This window comes from Colossoma macropomum, unplaced genomic scaffold, assembly GCF_904425465.1.
Source record: "Colossoma macropomum unplaced genomic scaffold, Colossoma_macropomum, whole genome shotgun sequence".
Taxonomy (NCBI): domain Eukaryota; kingdom Metazoa; phylum Chordata; class Actinopteri; order Characiformes; family Serrasalmidae; genus Colossoma; species Colossoma macropomum.
The window spans coordinates 28,433,743-28,452,179 of NW_023494809.1; the positions used below are offsets into that span (position 1 = coordinate 28,433,743).

The 18,437-nt window shown below is 39.8% G+C and overlaps 1 protein-coding gene across 1 annotated transcript in view; it reads left to right on the forward strand.

Moving 5' to 3' along the window:
• The first annotated feature begins 5,614 nt into the window (after positions 1-5,614).
• The window catches only part of vps41 (VPS41 subunit of HOPS complex), a 56,890-nt gene continuing 44,067 nt past the window's right edge, over positions 5,615-18,437 (forward strand). Inside the window, exons 1-3 of the mRNA XM_036558881.1 lie at positions 5,615-5,873; positions 7,616-7,654; positions 14,916-15,023. Coding sequence (XP_036414774.1) covers positions 5,853-5,873; positions 7,616-7,654; positions 14,916-15,023 — 168 coding nt within the window. The 5' untranslated portion in view covers positions 5,615-5,852. The remainder of the gene's footprint in view (positions 5,874-7,615; positions 7,655-14,915; positions 15,024-18,437) is intronic.

Genomic DNA, 18,437 nt, shown 5'->3' on the forward strand with positions numbered 1-18,437 from the left:
TTGAGCCCCAGCGATGCCACAGCCATCCGTAAGTGCGTAAGAGGAAAAAAGCCTAGCAGGATTGTGTGATGGAAAGAGTCCTGACTAGTGAGGAAGTTGAGTATAAAACCATGTTCAGTTTATTTACCTCACTGAGATGAACTTAAAAATTAAGAGAACTTTTGACTCAACTAAGAAGTTTGAGTTGTGTGAACTCTGGTCCTCAAGTTGAGCCAACTCAAGAAAAGCCATGTAATCAGTTACTCTCATTTTTAACAGTATATCTTGAAGAGAAGAATAAATATACCAGCATGACCTCAGAGGGTTTATCACAAGATGAACCACTAGCAAACATTAAAGGGGAATTCCATCAATTTTTTAAAATCTCTGCATAATTCATTCACTGAGATGTTGATAGGAACTAAAGGTCTCCATGTCTACAACACAAATACAGACAGTTTATTTACACTTCAAAACAACCAGTAAACATAGATGTGCCCTTTGAATTGTATATGTAGTGTAGTGATTATAATAAAAATAAAAATGTAAATATTTTGCCTTATAACGCCCTGCATGCACCTCTCCAACATGACTGGACTTGAAAAATATGTTTTAGACCAAAACCTTCCCTCAAAACTATCATAAAACAGGCATCAGGCAACCTAATCCTAACCTTTTTATGTAATAACTTTCTGAGAGGTAGCTTTTACAGACGCTATCTCTTCAGACGTCTGGTTCCTATCACCACCACTGTGAACACTAGAATGGCATTCATTTCACACACTTTGTTTACATCTGAACATCTTAATTATGCAGGATAATTTAATCATGATGCTCAATATGCTGCAAACTAATACAAGCTAAGTAAATAAAGGTCAGCGTTTCTCACTGAACACCTGCTCGGATATGTCCTCATCCTCCTTAAGTAGCTTTTCCATTCGCATCTTCTCGGTGCCGCCTTGTTTTCTTGCAGTTCTTGCCATCTTCATATGATTCATGAATGACCTCTGTAGAGCTGCCTGTTGTGTTAGGCAGCAACAGATTCACACAATTGTGTTGAATTTCGTACACTAATCTACCATTTGCGAGAAAGTATATAATAATGTTTGCATTTGTAACTGCATTTGAATGGTTTTGCTACACCTATACCAAAATCTCATAGTATGTATATAGAATATAGTACAGTATAGTATACCATAATTATGCATGATTCGTTGTGGTAAATAACCAGTTGGTTCCTTCTTTCAATGGAGCACGTTATTTAAAAAGGTAACTCACTTTTTGTTTAAGAGTTTACAATAATAGTTCAGCCCATTAAAGAGCAAATAATTTGTATTTAATTTAGATCTATTTATATTGCAACACTAGTTAAAAGTGTTTATTTAGGCCACATGATAATATTTAATAAAAATAATAATATTTATTTATATAGTACTTTTCATCATTAGATGCTTCTTAAAAGTGAGCACTGAGCTTGACTGTCTAATAAAAGGTGAACTGAGTTCCACAGTTTCAAAGCAGAATAACTGAAAGAGCCTCTCCATGTTTTCTGTATTTTACTGAGGGTATCTGTAGAAGGCCACTATCTGCAGATCTTAGATTACGTGCCGGAACATAAACAGACAGACACTCTGTGATGTAAGCAGGTTCTAGGTTGTTTTGAGCTTTAAAGACTAGTAGCAGAACCTTGAAATCTATCCTGAATGATACAGGCAGCCAGTGCAGCTCTTTCTAAACGGGACTGATCTGATCTCTGTGTTGGTTTTGTTAGGATGCTGCTGCATTTTGTACGAGTTGTAAGGCATGAATAGTTTTCTTAGGAAGTCCAGTAAGAAGATCATTACAGTGATCAACTCTGCTTGTAGCAAATGCATCAACAAGTTTCTCTGCGTCGCTCTGAGAGAGAAAAGGCTGAACTTTAGTGACATTTCTCAAATGATAAAAAGCTACTTTAGTGACTGTGTTTACATGCAGATAAAACAGAGCTCAGAGTCTAGGATCACACCCAGGTTTCGTACTTCAGGTTTGGTATATGAAGCAAGAACCAAGTCTCTCATAAATCATTTTTCTCTGAGTTTCTGTACCAATGATCAATATTTGAGTTTTTTCATGATTTAATTATAGAAAATGATGTGAGATTTGGGTATAAAAAAATGCTAATAAAAGTTGACCATAACTTCGGCCACAGCCAAAGAAACTGGAAACAGAATCAGCCATAAAAAAATCAATCTACTAAACACGTTCAGTATGTAAAGCAATAATTCATTTCTTCAGGCACTGCATTCATTTCGTCCTGATTTCACCAACAGCAGAAACCAAAAAACCTCAATGCTTAGCATCGATTTCAAATCACAACCTGGATATTTTGCGTTTCGTCTTCCAGTTCGTCCAGATGAAGTCAAAAGCAATATTAAATGTCGGCGTGCCGTACAACGATCTCTTTAAGGGCGAACAGAACAGAATCAAAAGTCAGCGTAGCCCTAGCAGAACATCACAGGTATAAAATCCATGTAGTGAAAAGAAGTGAAAAATGAGTGAATAATTCAGTAACAGCCTAAAGGTAGACTGACCAAAGCCAATGATGCGGTAAGCAGGGGAGCACTAAGCTTCTCCTCATCAATTATTAGCGGTTATAGTAAGGATAATGCATTGATGAAGTGACCCCGACTTCAGCACCTGAGGGCTTTTCAACTATTTACCATGCTCTTTACCGAGAAAACACTACAGATGAAATCTACAGCTATAATGGATGAGTGGACATTAACGCGGTGTCGGACGCCGCAAAAGCGCTCTTCTGTAGTAGCTCATAAAACACGGAAGAGACTGATAGTGTATTCTGGACAAGGCCGGGGTCTGCTCTACGAGATAAGCCTGTGGGTTCCATCTACCATTTCCCCCCTGATCCTGACTTCTTGTTTACAACTTGTACAAGATTTGGTCACTACTGCCTTTAACAGATATTACGAGCAGGGGCGTAAATCTCTGACCTCAGAATGATTCGATTTGATTGTGATTCCTTGGAAAAAATGTAGAGAAACTGCAGTATTTACACAGGACTGTCCTTAACCCCTTAAATGACCAGGGCCGCCAGTGGGCCTCAAGTTTTAGTACACACTTCTACAATCTAAGAATAGCTCAACCAGTTTGCATTGAAGTCCCTGTAGTTACTGAATAATAAGAATTAATATGTAATAAGTCTGGGATTCTAATGGGTTAATTGGGATGCAGCTTATTTTTTATGTAAACCAATTACTTAATTTATTTAATATTTAAGCAATAGAACACAAGAGGGAGTGCGTTATCGCGAAATAACATCACGGCTGTGATTTGGTCGCCGTAGATCATCACAGCCGTGATGTTATTGGAGATAACACACTCCTCAAGTGTTCTATTGCTTTTATACAACAGTTAAATAAATAAAGTAATAAATTAATAAACGCGGCGTTTAATATGTTTTAATGTTCGCAGTTCCTTCACCAAATTATAGTTCCTTAACGAGCAGCTTGTTGCTACGTCAGAGTAACGAGCTCCACCCACTCGCTGCACAGCCGGCAGTTCGTTCTCCAGCTCCTTACACTGAATTCCCAAACTGTCATCACCACTGAGCAGCTTTTCAGTTGGCAGCTGTGACAGAAGAACAGCTAAACAACCTGGAATCAGCCAGAAATGAACACAATACCATTCACCAAACGTGTAGTCTGATCTTCAGAGTCTGACCAAATCAGACTGAGCCATAAAACTGCCGCAATATCAGGTTTAGCTCAGTTTTGTCAATTTTTGCCAGATCAGTATTAATGTTGTTTTGTTCCAGCCGGTCTGTAAAGCATCTTACAGCCCATTTTGTTTGGCGAACGGTATTCGGTTGCTCAGTGGTAATGACAGTTTGGGCATTTAGTGTATTTAAAAAAAAACAGCAAAATTATCTGTCAGTATAGTGAGATAATTTTACTTGATAAAATCACTTAAAACAAGTAAAAATGTTTAATTTTAAAAAAAAAATAAGTTAAATAGAGGCTACATTAATAATTAAATAATATATTATAAGTATAATCATTTATGACATTCCAAAATCAAAGCAATTAAGCCACCCTGATTCTTCATGATGCACTAATGCACTTTCCTAACTATGAGACATTTCTTGTACTGTAAGCAAAATACTTGATTCATATTCATTTATTTACCTCTTTCCTTGGGCCAACAAACATCATGCCACACTGTCCACTCATGCCCAAGCAGTAGAGCCCATATCGCAGCATATAACCTGTATGAATATGGCAACCCTGCCCCTGGCCTGCCACACCGCATCAGCATAATCACGTTAGACGTATTGACAGCCTGTCGCAAATGATCCTATCCCAAGGCCGTCTATGGCAGCAGTCTGTTACGAATCAAAATGTAAAAATGTCTAAGTAAATCTAATCAAATGTCCCGTCCTCTCAAACGCATAAGAATAAGCTTGGGCTGAGGGTATAAATATGACTGTTTTTCCTCGGGGTCATTAGGATTATACAGACAGGAAGCTGAATATTTGGACAGTGTCATGGAGCCTGATGTACACTTACCTGAGGTTGAATCATGATTAACTCTGAATGATGACCTCTTTCTGAATCCCCGGAGAACGAGATGGGGGAATGTGCCTGAACCTTTAAAGGGCACATATCAGGAAAAAAAAATGTTTAAAATCTAAATGTACTATGCAAACATTATTAAAATATTAAACATACAGTTGATCAGTCAATTATGTTGACATATGGAAACTAAGGCCCAATCCTATTTCTTCTTTTTACACCTACCCCTTGTTTTCGAGTGTCACTTTGCCCCTTGGAACTGAGTTATAAGGGGTAGTGGTTGAAATCTTCCCTCTGAAATGGGACCCTCAAATAAAAAGAGCATCACTTCATTAACAGCTACCAGCGCTGCTCTGTAGGCGACCCTGCCAGTCTGCAGTGACAGCAGAGGAGGGTAAAGTTCAGCTCCTCACTGCTGGGCTTTAGTTACATTTAGGGCATCATATGCCTTCATAGAGGGGGCAGTTATTTATTATCACCCACCCCTAATTCTTCAGTGATATGAAGCTGAAGTCAGATATTCACCAGCTTCTTGTTCAAATTTTCCAGTTCCACCTTAGCGTTCTGCGCTAGGATGCAACTGCTGCACTATTTAAGGTGGAACGGGAAATTTATCTGACACCAGCACTACTACTATTTTTTATGCTTGTTATGAAGAAAAGGACCATAATACAATGAAACAACATCAAACTAAGATAATACAATGGTTATCATATTTTTAACAGAGAAATTTCTCACAGTTGTGGGTTTCTTTGGTCTCTCGTTCAGCCATCTTGCCGGTTTCTCTTTTTTTCTCATAATACTGTTTGGAGTGTCTCTGAAAAACCTCTGTTTGGAGGGTCATGTAGCCGCCTGGTTCCTATCACCTCCACTGTGAACAATTCTGACACGGTAAGTTGCTCTAGAAATTAGCGTTCCACACCAAACAACTCTGAATGACTTTGTTTATATCTTAACCGTTTAATCTGGCGGAAATTTTGAAAAGTGGTGTTTCCCTTTAAAACGAAAGGCCACAAATGGGAACTACATTTCCCAGAATGCCATTGCGCTCGGTCCTTGTTGTTGTCATGTGACAGTTCATGATTAGTGTCAAAATGCAGCAGCAGCAGCAGCGTTTCATTGAGGAGTTTAGGCGCTTTTTAACTGCAGAGAGAAGCTGTTTTCCCAGACAGCCGCAGCTACAGTCCTCCTCTGTCTTCTTATCACCAGAGTAGTGTTAAACAGGAGGTGTGGTACTGACGGGACTTCTGCAGCGCTGTTTTCCTCACACTGACGGCTATTGCTGCTAGCGGTTAGCTGTTAGCTATGTCTGAGCTGGAGGAGCAGGTCGGTTAACCGTCTATGTTCCTTTACTAAACATTTATTTCACCTCATAGGAGAGTAAAGTGCGTTTACTGCGTAGTATCTGTTTGATAAACATACATATTTGTTATGGTAACTCCATAAATGGAGGCTGAAGTCTGCTTCCTCTTCGCCAGCTTCTTGTTCCAATTTCCCCGTTCCACCTTAAATGGTGCTGCAGTTATACGAAGCGCCTGAATGTAACTGCTGCACCCTTTAAGGTGGAACGAGAAAATTAGAGCAAGAAGCTGAGGGCAAATGCTAATGCTAACAGTCTCATTGGCTTTTCCAGGAGGCTGTCTGCGCTAGCGTTAAAGGGGAACTCCACCAATTTTTTCCGAATTTCTGAATAATCCAGTCCTTGAGATGTAAACAGAGTCATTCAGAGTGGTTTGGTCTGAAATGGTTGATTGTAGAGACTCAGATGTCTTCACAGTGGTGGTGATAGGAACCAGGGGTCGCCATGACTACAACACAAATATAGACATTTTATTTACCATCCAAAACCACCAGTGAACCTACACGAGTCTTCTGAGTTTTATGTGGAATGTTGATGAAGGGAAAATAGTGGAAAATCTGAAATAATATGTTTTCTTTGGGGATTTTGCCTCACAACACCCTGCATGTACCTCTCCACCAAGAATGTATTGAAATACTTTTAAGCCAAAACTTTACCATAAAACAGTGTCTCAGTCATCAAGCAGTGAATTCATAACCATTTCATGCAATAACTTTCTTTGAGGGAGCTTTTAGAGGTGGACATCTGGTTCCTATTACCACCACTGTGAATGATTCTGACTGTAAGTTTCCCTAAAATAGAGCATTTCACACCAAACCACTGTAAATGACTGTTTACATCTTAGCCATTTAATTATGTAGAACTTTTGAAAAATCGGTGGAGTTCCCCTTTAAGCTATTGGTAGCATAAGTGTGTTACATCTATGCTTCAGGACGTCCAACCATATGTGTCAGTTTATCACTGTTCACCGAGATGATATGCTTAAATGACCTGTGTGTTAATAACTTTTACCCCTAATTAAAGGGGAATTCCACCAATATTTCAAAATTTCTCTATGATTAAATGGCTAAGATGTAAACAAAGTCTTCAGAGTGGTTTGGTGTGAAATGCTTCATTCTAGAGAAACTTACAGAGTCATAATTGTTCACAGTGGTGGTGATAGGAACCAGACGTCCACCTCTAAAAGCTCCCTCACAGAAAGTTATTGCATAAAAATGGCTAATAATACGCTGCTTAATATCCGAGACGTTGCTTTACGATAGATTTGACAAGTTTTTGGCCAGAAAAACCTTATCTTTTATCTCAAACCTTAACTTTTAAAATCAATTTGTGGTGGAGGGATACATGCAGGGCGTTGTGAGGCAAGATAGTCCCCAGAGAAAATGTATTTTGTTTAGATTTATGACTTTTACCATCATCAACATTACATATAAGATCTCAGAAGACTCGTGTAGGTTCACTGGTGGTTCTGGATAGTAAATAAAATGTCTATATTTGTGTTGTAGTCATGGTGACCCCTGGTTCCTATCACCACCACTGTAAAGACATCTGAACCATTTCACACCAAACCACTCTGAATCTCTCTGTCTACATCTCAAACACTGAATTATGCAGAAAATTCCCAAAAATTGGTGGAAGTTCCCTTTAACTTATTACTAATTACTCAGCTGCCATTCCATGTGATGCTAATGCTGAGTCTGTTTTCCAGGGAAGGAAACCCAGTGAGGAGTCCACAGACGAGTCAGAGGTAAGAGAAGGTTTGGATTATCATCTCTGGAAGACGACAAATATCCTGTGTGTGAATAACCAGCTGTTTAATAACTGGAAGAGAGGCATATCATCTCCTTCTTTCTCCTTCTTTCTCGTTTTACTCTCTCTGTCTCCTTCTTTCTCGTTTTACTCTCTCTGTCTCCTTCTTTCTCGTTTTACTGTCTCTCTGTCTCCTTCTTTCTCTTTTTACTCTCTCTCTTTCTCTCTCTTTCTGTTTTTACTCTCTCTCTGTCTCCTTCTTTCTCTTTTTACACTCTCTCTCTCTCTCTCTCCGTCTCCTTCTTTCTCTTTTTACTCTCTCTGTCTCCTTCTTTCTGTTTTTACTCTCTCTCTCTCCTTCTTTCTCTTTTTACTCTCTCTCTCTGTCTCCTTCTTTCTCTTTTTACTCTCTCGGTCTCCTTTCTCTCCCTCACTGTCTTTCTTTCTCTTTTTACTCTCTCTCACTGTCTCCTTCTTTCTCTTTTTACACCTCTTTCTGTCTCCTTTTTTCTCTTTTTACTCTTTCTGTCCCCTTCTTTCTCTTTTTACTCTTTCTGTCCCCTTCTTTCTCTTTTTACTTTCTTTCTGTCTCCTTCTTTCTCGTTTTACTCACTGTCTCCTTTTTTCTCTTTTTACACCTCTTTCTTTCTCCTTTTTTCTCTTCTTACTCTTTCTGTCTCCTTCTTTCTCATTTTACTCTGTCTGTCTGTCTCCTTCTTTCTCTTTTTACTCTCTCTGTCTCCTTCTTTCTCTTTTTACTCTCTCTCTGTCTCCATCTTTCTCATTTTACTCTCTCTCTGTCTCCTTCTTTCTCGTTTCACTGTCTGTCTCCTTCTTTCTCTTTTTACTTTCTTTCTGTCTCCTTTCTCGTTTTACTCTCTCTCATTCCTTCTCATTTTACTCTCTCTCTTTGTCTCCTTCTTTATCTTTTTACTCACTTTCTGTCTCCTCCTTTCTCTTTTTACCTCTCTCTGTCTCCTTCTTTCTCTTTTTACTCTCTCTGTCTCATTCTTTCTCGTTTTACTCTCTCTCTTTGTCTCCTTTTTTATCTTTTTACTCTCTTTCTGTCTCCTCCTTTCTCTTTTTACCTCTCTCTGTCTCCTCCTTTCTCTTTTTACTCTCTGTCTCCTTTCTCTTTTTACTCTCTTTCACTGTCTCCTTCTTTCTCTTTTTTACTCTCTCTGTATCCTTCTTTCTCTTTTTACTCTCTCTCTGTCTCCATCTTTCTCATTTTACTCTCTCTCTGTCTCCTTCTTTCTCGTTTCACTGTCTGTCTCCTTCTTTCTCTTTTTACTTTCTTTCTGTCTCCTTTCTCGTTTTACTCTCTCTCATTCCTTCTCATTTTACTCTCTCTCTTTGTCTCCTTCTTTATCTTTTTACTCACTTTCTGTCTCCTCCTTTCTCTTTTTACCTCTCTCTGTCTCCTTTTTTCTCTTTTTACACCTCTTTCTTTCTCCTTTTTTCTCTTCTTACTCTTTCTGTCTCCTTCTTTCTCATTTTACTCTGTCTGTCTGTCTCCTTCTTTCTCTTTTTACTCTCTCTGTCTCCTTCTTTCTCTTTTTACTCTCTCTCTGTCTCCATCTTTCTCATTTTACTCTCTCTCTGTCTCCTTCTTTCTCGTTTCACTGTCTGTCTCCTTCTTTCTCTTTTTACTTTCTTTCTGTCTCCTTTCTCGTTTTACTCTCTCTCATTCCTTCTCATTTTACTCTCTCTCTTTGTCTCCTTCTTTATCTTTTTACTCACTTTCTGTCTCCTCCTTTCTCTTTTTACCTCTCTCTGTCTCCTTCTTTTCTTTTTACTCTCTCTGTCTCATTCTTTCTCGTTTTACTCTCTCTCTGTGTCTCCTTTCTCTTTTTACTCCTTCTGTCTCCTCCTTTCTCTTTTTACTCTCTCTCTCTCTCTGTCTCCTTCTTTCTCTTTTTACTCTCTCTGTCTCATTCTTTCTCGTTTTACTCTCTTTCTGTCTCCTCCTTTCTCTTTTTACCTCTCTCTGTCTCCTCCTTTCTCTTTTTACTCTCTCTGTCTCCTTTCTCTTTTTACTCTCTTTCACTGTCTCCTTCTTTCTCTTTTTTACTCTCTCTGTATCCTTCTTTCTCTTTGTACTCTCTCTCTCTGTCTCCTTCTTTCTCTTTTTACGCTCTCTTTTTCTCGGTTTACTCTCTGTTAACCGGCTGTTTAATAACTGGAAGAGAGGCATATCGTCTGCTTTGTCCCTTGTGTGTCACCTGTCCAGTCTGATCAAGCCACAGGTCCATTTATGGTTGATTATTTAAGGTGGTATGATTTTTAAAAGTCCTGAATCATAATTTTCATGTTCACTCAGGAACGTGCAGCGTGACTGTGGACTTTGTATGTCTGCGGACGTGATGACGTCTTATATGCGCCATGAGATGAACATTCCCTTGCAGTTTAGAGAGAAAGTGATGACCGTTATATCAGAATATCAGTGGTCGACGTGTTTGAGCTCTACATTCTCACACTGCACATTACAGTCAGTCAGTTTAAGGCATGGGAATCATCGCTGTGGCCCCCACAGTGCGGTTTAATCAAGCCTACAATATAGGCTGTCCTTTCTTTTTACTCTCTTTTTCTCTTTTGTCTCCTTCTTTTCCTTTTTAGACCTCGTTCTGTCTCCTTCTTTCTCTTTTTACTCTCCCTGTCTCCTTCTTTCTCTTTTTACTCTCTCTTGCTGTCTCCTTCTTTCTCTTTTTAGACCTCATTCTGTCTCCTTCTTTCTCTTTTTAGACCTCATTCTGTCTCCTTCTTTCTCTTTTTACTCTTTCTGTCTCCTGCTTTCTCTTTTTACTCTCTCTGTCTCCTTCTTTCTCTTTTTACTCTCCCTGTCTCCTTCTTTCTCTTTTTACTCTCTCTTTTGTCTCCTTCTTTCTCTTTTTAGACCTCATTCTGTCTCCTTCTTTCTCTTTTTAGACCTCATTCTGTCTCCTTCTTTCTCTTTTTACTCTTTCTGCCTCCTTCTTTCTCTTTTTACTCTTTCTGCCTCCTTTCTCTTTTTACTCTCTCGCTGTCTCCTTCTTTCTCTTTTTACTCTCTCTCTTTCTGTCTCCTTTCTCTTTTGCTCTCTTTCTCTATCGCTCTTTTTGTCTTTTCTTTTTCTCTCATTTTTTCTCTTTTTACTCTTTGTCTTCTTTCTCTTTTTACTCTCCCTCTGTCTCCTTTTTCTCTTTTTACTCTCTTTCTCTCCCTCTTTCTTTGTTTTCTTCTCTCTTTCTGTCTCCTTCTTTCTCTTTTTACTCTCTTTCTGTCTCCTTCTTTCTCTTTTTACTCTCTGTCTGTCTCCTTCTTTCTCTTTTTACTCTCTTTCTCTCCTCTTTTTGTTCTCTCTCTCTTTCTGTCTCCTTCTTTCTCTTTTTACTCTCTGTCTGTTTCCTTCTTTCTCTTTTGACTCTCTTTCTCTATCCCTCTTTCTTTTTTCTCTACTCTCTTTCCTTTTTCTCTACTCTCTTTCCACCTTCCTCTTTCTCTTTGTACTCTCTCCTTCTTCTTTTTACTTTTTCTGTTTTTCTCGCTCTCACTCTCTTTCTCACTCGCTCTCTGTTTTCTTTCTCTCTCTCGCTCTCTCTCACTTTTCTCTCTCTCTCTTTCTCTTCTCTCTCTGTCTCTCTTTTTGTCAAAAATGCACCAAATCTTGGATATTTGCTCTCTCTTTCTTTTCTTTCCCACTTTCTCTCTCTTGCTTTTCTTTCCCACTGTCTCTCTTTCTCTTCTTTTCCACTCTTTCTCTTCTTTCTCTCTCTTTCTTTTCTTTCTTGCTCTGTCTCTGTATTTATCCCTTTCTATCTCTACTTACTGCCTGCCTCTCTCCCTCTCTCTACCTCTCCCCTCTCTGAAACATAAACATTCACACAAAATCTTGTATTTTGTTTCTTACTTCATGACCAGACTGTCGGCGTTGCTCAGGCCGTCCTGCCAGATGTGGTGTTTGAAAAGGTTCTCGGTTCTCCAGCCTCTCTCATTTCCTTTAGGTCTTTTTTATGAACATCTGCAGTAACCCCACCTCCCTCATCCATTACTCTCTCTCTCTCTCTGTGTCTAATGCTTGTTGTGGACAGAGTGCTTCTGCTATCTTCAGTCACAAAGCCACCGCTCTGAAATTTCTTGCTGGGGGAGAATTATGTCTCACTCGAGTGCGGAAAACGTGCCGAAGCCTGGAGACGTGATGTCACGGAGGGAATGGAGGGAGGACGCCGGGCTTTAGGCTGACATTAATCTGTGTGTGGATTTGAAGCCCCTCGCTTCAACATGGCCATGCAATCTGCTTTCTGACTAGAGAATCGAGAGAGAGGGAACGAGGGAAGATAGATAGAGGGGAGAGAGAGAGAGAATGAGGGTTGGAGAGCGTGTGTGAGTGGCAGAGGAGTCTGTGGATGGTCACACCACTCCTGGAACGGGGCAATTAAAGACAGACTTCCCTTCATCCCCTGCTCCCCAGGGCACCAATTAGGAGCCGCGCGGAAACGCCAGCACAACACTCATCCACCACGTCAGCGTGGCAACGGCAAACACTAACAAGAGGCAGAAATTATGGGATATGAAACGGCAGAGATATCACAGCCCCCACCACACACACACACACACACACACACACACACACACACACACACACACACACACACACACACCCCTTCTCATAGAAAGTTTGTCGTTTTTTTTTCCCTTCCTCTCTTTCTTTCTCTTCTATAATGGCTCTGTAGACCATGACAAATGTCCAAGCATTAGAAATTTCACATCTGGAGAGAACAGGAAATGGACGTGCAAGCTTGTTTGGCTACGAAGAGAAAAACAGCTTCGGATGTGCGGTACTGTGCAGAAGTCAGAGACCACCAGAATTTAATAATTTCCAGCCAGAAACGGCCGTTAAGCGAGTCTTTGATGTTTCAGCATCAAAAGATCAGAAACAGATGTTTGAGTGTTCAGTGTGTCGCTTTTCCCTTTATTCCAGCTTCCATTCTTTTCAGGAGACTCACTTTCAGCTCAAAGAATCTGCAGACACACCTCCAAAGTTCAGTCTTAGAAGCTGGTTGATCATTTTCTGAAGTAATCAAACACATTCAGTGGTGTTGAGGTCTGGACTCTGGGGTGGTCAGTCCATCGTTCAGCTTCTTTGTTTGATGTGTCCGTCTCCTTTTCTCAGTGAGGTTCTTCTTGATCAGCTACACATCCTGTCAGACCCACAGCGCTGAGTCGTCTTCTCACAGTGGAAGGATGGACAGAAACACCTGTGGATGTTTTCAGATCTGAAGCAGCTTGATTTTCTCCTCTCTCTCAAAGATGAAGGCTTTAAGTGCTGTTTATCTGATGGGGCAGTTTGGGTGTCTGCCAGGTCTTCCAGGTGGTTGTTAGGAGTCACGTTTTCTCGATAGCTTTTAATACATTTTGAATTCTAGTTTTTGAAATTCCGTTTTTTTTTTTTGTGAAGTATCTCATATCAGTCTCCCCAGAAATATTTTGTTCTTAATGGCTGTTTTAACTAGAACTTAAATAAACTAAGCTTGTTCTCTGACTTTTGCACAGTACTTTACCAAATGCAGCTGATAAGTGTTTAGAAAAGAAGTGTGCTTTTATTTTGCACACGCTGTGTGTGTCCGTTATGCTGTCTGCATGTCTACATCATCATACACTTGCCTCTTAAATGTGTCTTATTTTTAGGTGATCTAAAATAGCCTTACTGGTGTGAACACAAGTACAGGCAAAGCTGCAAGATGGCTAGTACAACTGTTTAGGCCCAATCCTATTTCATATTTTTACCCTTACGTTTTGTTTTTGAGTGTCACCTTTCCAAATGGAACTGAGTTATAAGGGGTAGTGGTTGAAATCTTCCCTCTGAAATGGGACCCTCAAATAAAAAGAGCATCACTTCATTAACAGCTACTAGTGCTGCTCTGTAGGCGACCCTGCCAGTCTGCAGTGACAGCAGAGGAGGGTAAAGTTCAGCTCCTCACTGCTGGGCTTTAGTTACATTTAGGGCATCATATGCCTTCAAAGAGGGGGGCAATTATTTATTATCACCCACCCCTAATTCTTCAGTGATATGAAGCTGAAGTCAGATATTCACCAGCTTCTTGTTCGAATTTTCCTGTTCCACCTTAAATGGTGCAGCAGTTGTGATGCCTGAGGCACCAAATGTAACTGCTGCACCATTTAAGGTGTAACGGGAAATTTAGCTAGCTAGCTATCGAGATAACAGCAACTACTAGCGATTTTTATGCTTGTTATGAAGAAAAAGGACCATAATACACTGAAACCACATTAAACTAAGATAATACAGTGGTTATCGTAATTTTTTAACAGAGAAAATTCTCACGTTTGTGGGTTTCTTTGGTCTCTTGTTCAGCCATCTTGCCGGTTTTTCTTTTTTTCCTCATAACTCTCTGTTTGGAGTCTCTGAAAAACCTCCATTTGGAGGGTCATGTAGCCCTAACACTTCACCCTCCCCCTCTATCTCAACAAGAATCGGGACACCCTACCCCTAGACGAGAACACACAAAATGGAGGGCTAGGGCTAAGTGGTTGGGGCAAGAAGTGAAATAGGATTGGGCCTTAGTCTGATTGAGATTACTTAACAACTCAGTGTAGTTTGAGGTAAGTATATGACGATTAGACATGTTGAAAACGACTAACTTAGTGGGTTAGCTTCCATTGCTTATTAGCTACGTTAGCCTTAGCTTCAGTGCAACACTAAAGGAGCAAACTTCAGACACCAAACATGTCTTGGCTGATCAGCTACGTTTGGGGTAAGAGGAAAATTGTGTAAATTTGATGGGTTTTTTGACGAACCATTCCTTAAACCTGAACTTGAATGGCACTGTTACGAGCAGCGTTGTGCTACGGCTGAACTAGTGAGGATGGAGCTGAACAGTTCATTGTTCATTGTGGAGATTCCTGAGAGGATTTGCTGAGGAGAAATGGCGTGAGGGCATTCTGACAGCGCGGAGCCCCTGTGAAGGGATAAAGTTCTGATTAAAGACGAAGAATTGGCAGCCTGAGGACAGCTTTGGTGCAGGTGCTCAGAATCTTGCCCACAAATCATATTATATTCAGTTACACATTCACCTGCTCTACCACCATCCTTATAGAAGCTAGAAGTTTCAGCAAGTGATAAAAGAAAGCAGGGCGATGAAGGGTGTAGGTGATGTGTCAGGTTTTAATACCAAACTTACTTTAATTATGGGTTTATGTTCCACTGTTTGGTTCGTGATCAGGTCTGTGAAAACATGTGTACTTGTGTGTTTTCCCCCCAGGAGGAGGACAGCGAGGAGGAGCCCAAACTGAAATACGAGCGGCTGGCCAACGGAGTGACGGAGATTCTGCAGCAGGATGCGGCTAGCTGCATGACTGTGCATGATAAGGTACCTAACATGATGCTTAAAGGTTGTTTGCACACTTCTGAAAGGATCCAGACCTCATCTAAATGGTGAACTCAGCTACTTTCAGGTGCACTCATTGCTGACGCCGGCATGCATTATGACCACCTCCTTGTTTCTACGCTCACTGTCCATTTTATCAGCACCACTTACTATATAGGTGCACTTTGTAGTTCTACAGTTATAGACTGTAGTCCATCTGTTTCTCTGCATACTTTATGACATGCAGTTATTTGAGCTGATTGCACAGCTGTTAGCTTTCACAACCATATTTTTATGTCTCAACAATAAAAATTAATTAAGCCGTTTTAAAGAGTTGCGAAGGAGCCGTTCAAGTGAACAACATGCAAATTCTCATTGCTTATACCTGTTTCACACATACTGTTCCTGCGTGGTGTGAGCGACACAGAAAGTCTTGTTTTTCATTTAAGCAAGATAGCTAAAGGCTAATTTCCCAACTTGAGACTTTAATATTTGCATATTTTGAACAAAAAGACAATAAAATTGCTATTATGACAAATCATAAGGTAAACTTTCATGACGTGACAATCACGTCAACATTCCCTGTTTTCCTTGCACTTAGTAAAATAACAAACATCTTCTCGTAGGCTTGTGTTTTATGTGTGTTTTGAGTCAACATTTACTGTTTCTTACATGCGTACAGCTCTTTTCTAAGTACATGGGAATAAATTGCAGCAGATAGGACAGATTAGGTTGAAATGCTGGAGTATTCTGTTAAGGTTAAGGTTAGAGTGAGTGTTAAGTTTAATATTAGGAAAATTCTGTTTAACCCTCCTGTTAGGGTGCGGGTCAAATTGACCCATTAGAAAGTTTAAAAATACAGATTTGCCCTAATTTTCTCCCCAATTTAGTCATTTCCAGTTCCACCCACTAGTTAAGACTCCCCCAATCACACAATACCACCAGCTCTATGAGGGTGAAGGCCAGCACAGGCTTCCTCCGCAACCTGTGAAGCACCACTGCATCTTTTCATACTGCCGCTCATGCAACGTCATTGGACAGCCGAACATGCTTGGAGGAGAACACTAACCGCTAGTCCTGTCAGCTAACAGACACCTGCACTGACTAGCGTCACGCTGGGTGATGAGGGGTGGGAGGGATACGGGTGGCCGTCCTCCCCCACCCAGAGAGAACGAGGACAACTGTGCTCTCTTGGACTCCTGGCCACGGATGGCTGTAGCATCTCCTGATGAAAGGGCCAACTCTGAGATGGGTGCCCCATTTGGGAGCCTGGAAAAATATTTTTAATAATTTTTGGAGCATCAAAACTTTTCCACTGGACTTATGGCTCATTTAGTTTGATTTGAATTTAGGGAATCAGTTTGACCCAAAACAGAAGAGATGTTTTATTTACATTAATCAGCATGTCCCATGGCAGAAAATACATCAGAAATGTTGAAAAGGTCTAAATAAGACTGAATAAAACAAATGTACCAAACAAATAGGTTGAAAATTATTTTTAAATGAAAAATGAGTGAATTTTTTAATAATAAACCATGATCTGTAATGGATGATTACATTGATATTAATTGAGCTAAAGATAATGTTTATGAAGAAAAATATATATTTTTAAACTACTTTCGGATGGTTAAACACGCATCGGGTCAGTTTGACCCAGCAACATTATTGCTGTTCCTTACAGTTGAACATAACCGGAGCCGACCAAGATCTTTATTTTAAAATATACGGTACTGTACAAAATCAGAGACCCTTCATTAATTTAATTTCCAGACAAAACAGCCATTAAGTCAAAATTATTGTTGGGGGGGGATATTTCTGAGAAGGTCAGATGTAAGATATTCCGTATGTGTAAAGAAGGAGAACCTTAAGGTAAAATAAGTGGAGAAACAAGAGTTTCTAAAACTGGAGTTTAAAAAAAGTGATGATAAGCTACAGAGAAGATGGGACACCTGGTAACCACCTGGAAGACCTGGTAGACACCAAAACCATCAAAGTTTTTGCCCAGTTATCAGGAGTAAAGGTGGGCGATGTGGCATAATGTAACAGGGTCATTCTACAGGAATGTCCACTGTTCTATCTCTCCATAGGAGTCACTGGTGTTACCGATCCTCATCGGTGTTACACATAATAAAGTAAACACCAGAGACATTTTAATGAAAAATGCATTTTACTAAATGGCTGCTACAGAGCATCAAACCACATGTTGTCAATCATTGAATATGTAATTTAATCCATTTGTATTCTATTTTTTCACAATTACCTCAGAATAAAGTCGGTCACACCAGTGACTTCAGCTAAAAGCTTCATATGAAATCATGAGCTAAAGGAGAAAATCTCTGATAACTGAAAGACACAGTGGACTCACCATGTGCTTTTCTTCATAGATCCTCAGAAAACAGGTAAAAGGAAGTCAAGTGATGTCATCACTGTGACTTTTATTTCAAAATAAGAGATTTTTTGTTGTGCAGTAACACCAGTGACACGACTCCTGGGGACAACAACTTTCATTATATATTTTATAATATTTATTTGGCATTTGTTTTGTTCATGTCATTTAATTTATATATTCCATAGTCATGTATAGATTATTATAGATTATAGAGTATATAAAAACATGTTTTTTTCTTCACAATATGGCCTCAGCCTTTACACATGACTGTGAGGATGAGCTCTTCTGTGGTGCTTGGAAGTCTAGATAATTGATTTAAAAAAATTATTGCTAAATTGGTGGCTGAAGTGTAATTTTTAAAATAACTTATTGTTTTATTTTAAAATATAAATAAATTGTAATCCTAACAAGTTTTTCAAGTGTAATATATCTGTTTTCTATAGAATGAACCAATATCAAAATTTGATACTTTGAGTTTTAATGAAACACAATGCGTCACCATACATATTTTACATATTTTTTTAAAATTATTTTTACTAAGAAAAGCACGCGCACACACACCTTCTAAGCCGCTTATCCTTCTGGGTCGAGCTGGAGCCTATTCCGGCAGTCATTGGGCGGAAGGCTCAGAAAAGCATATGGTGACAAATTGTGACATAATTTATGACAATACCGATAAATAGCCTACCTCACAGCACTAATCAGGAGCCTATGGGTTTGATCCCCAACGATACCAAAGCAATCCGAGGCCAGGAGTCCCTCCTCCGCCCCCCACCCCTTCACTCAGTGTGAGGATAGGTAATGTTTAAAACTGCCCCCCATCAGATAAACAGCACTTAAAGCCTTCATCTCTGAGAGAGAGGAGAAAATCAAGCTGCTTCAGATCTGAAAACATCCACAGGTGTTTCTGTCCATCCTTCCACTGTGAGAAGACCACTCAGCGCTGTGGGTCTGAAAGGATGTGTAGCTGTTCAAGAAGAACCTCACTGAGAAAAGGAGACGGACACATCAAACAAAGAAGCTGAACG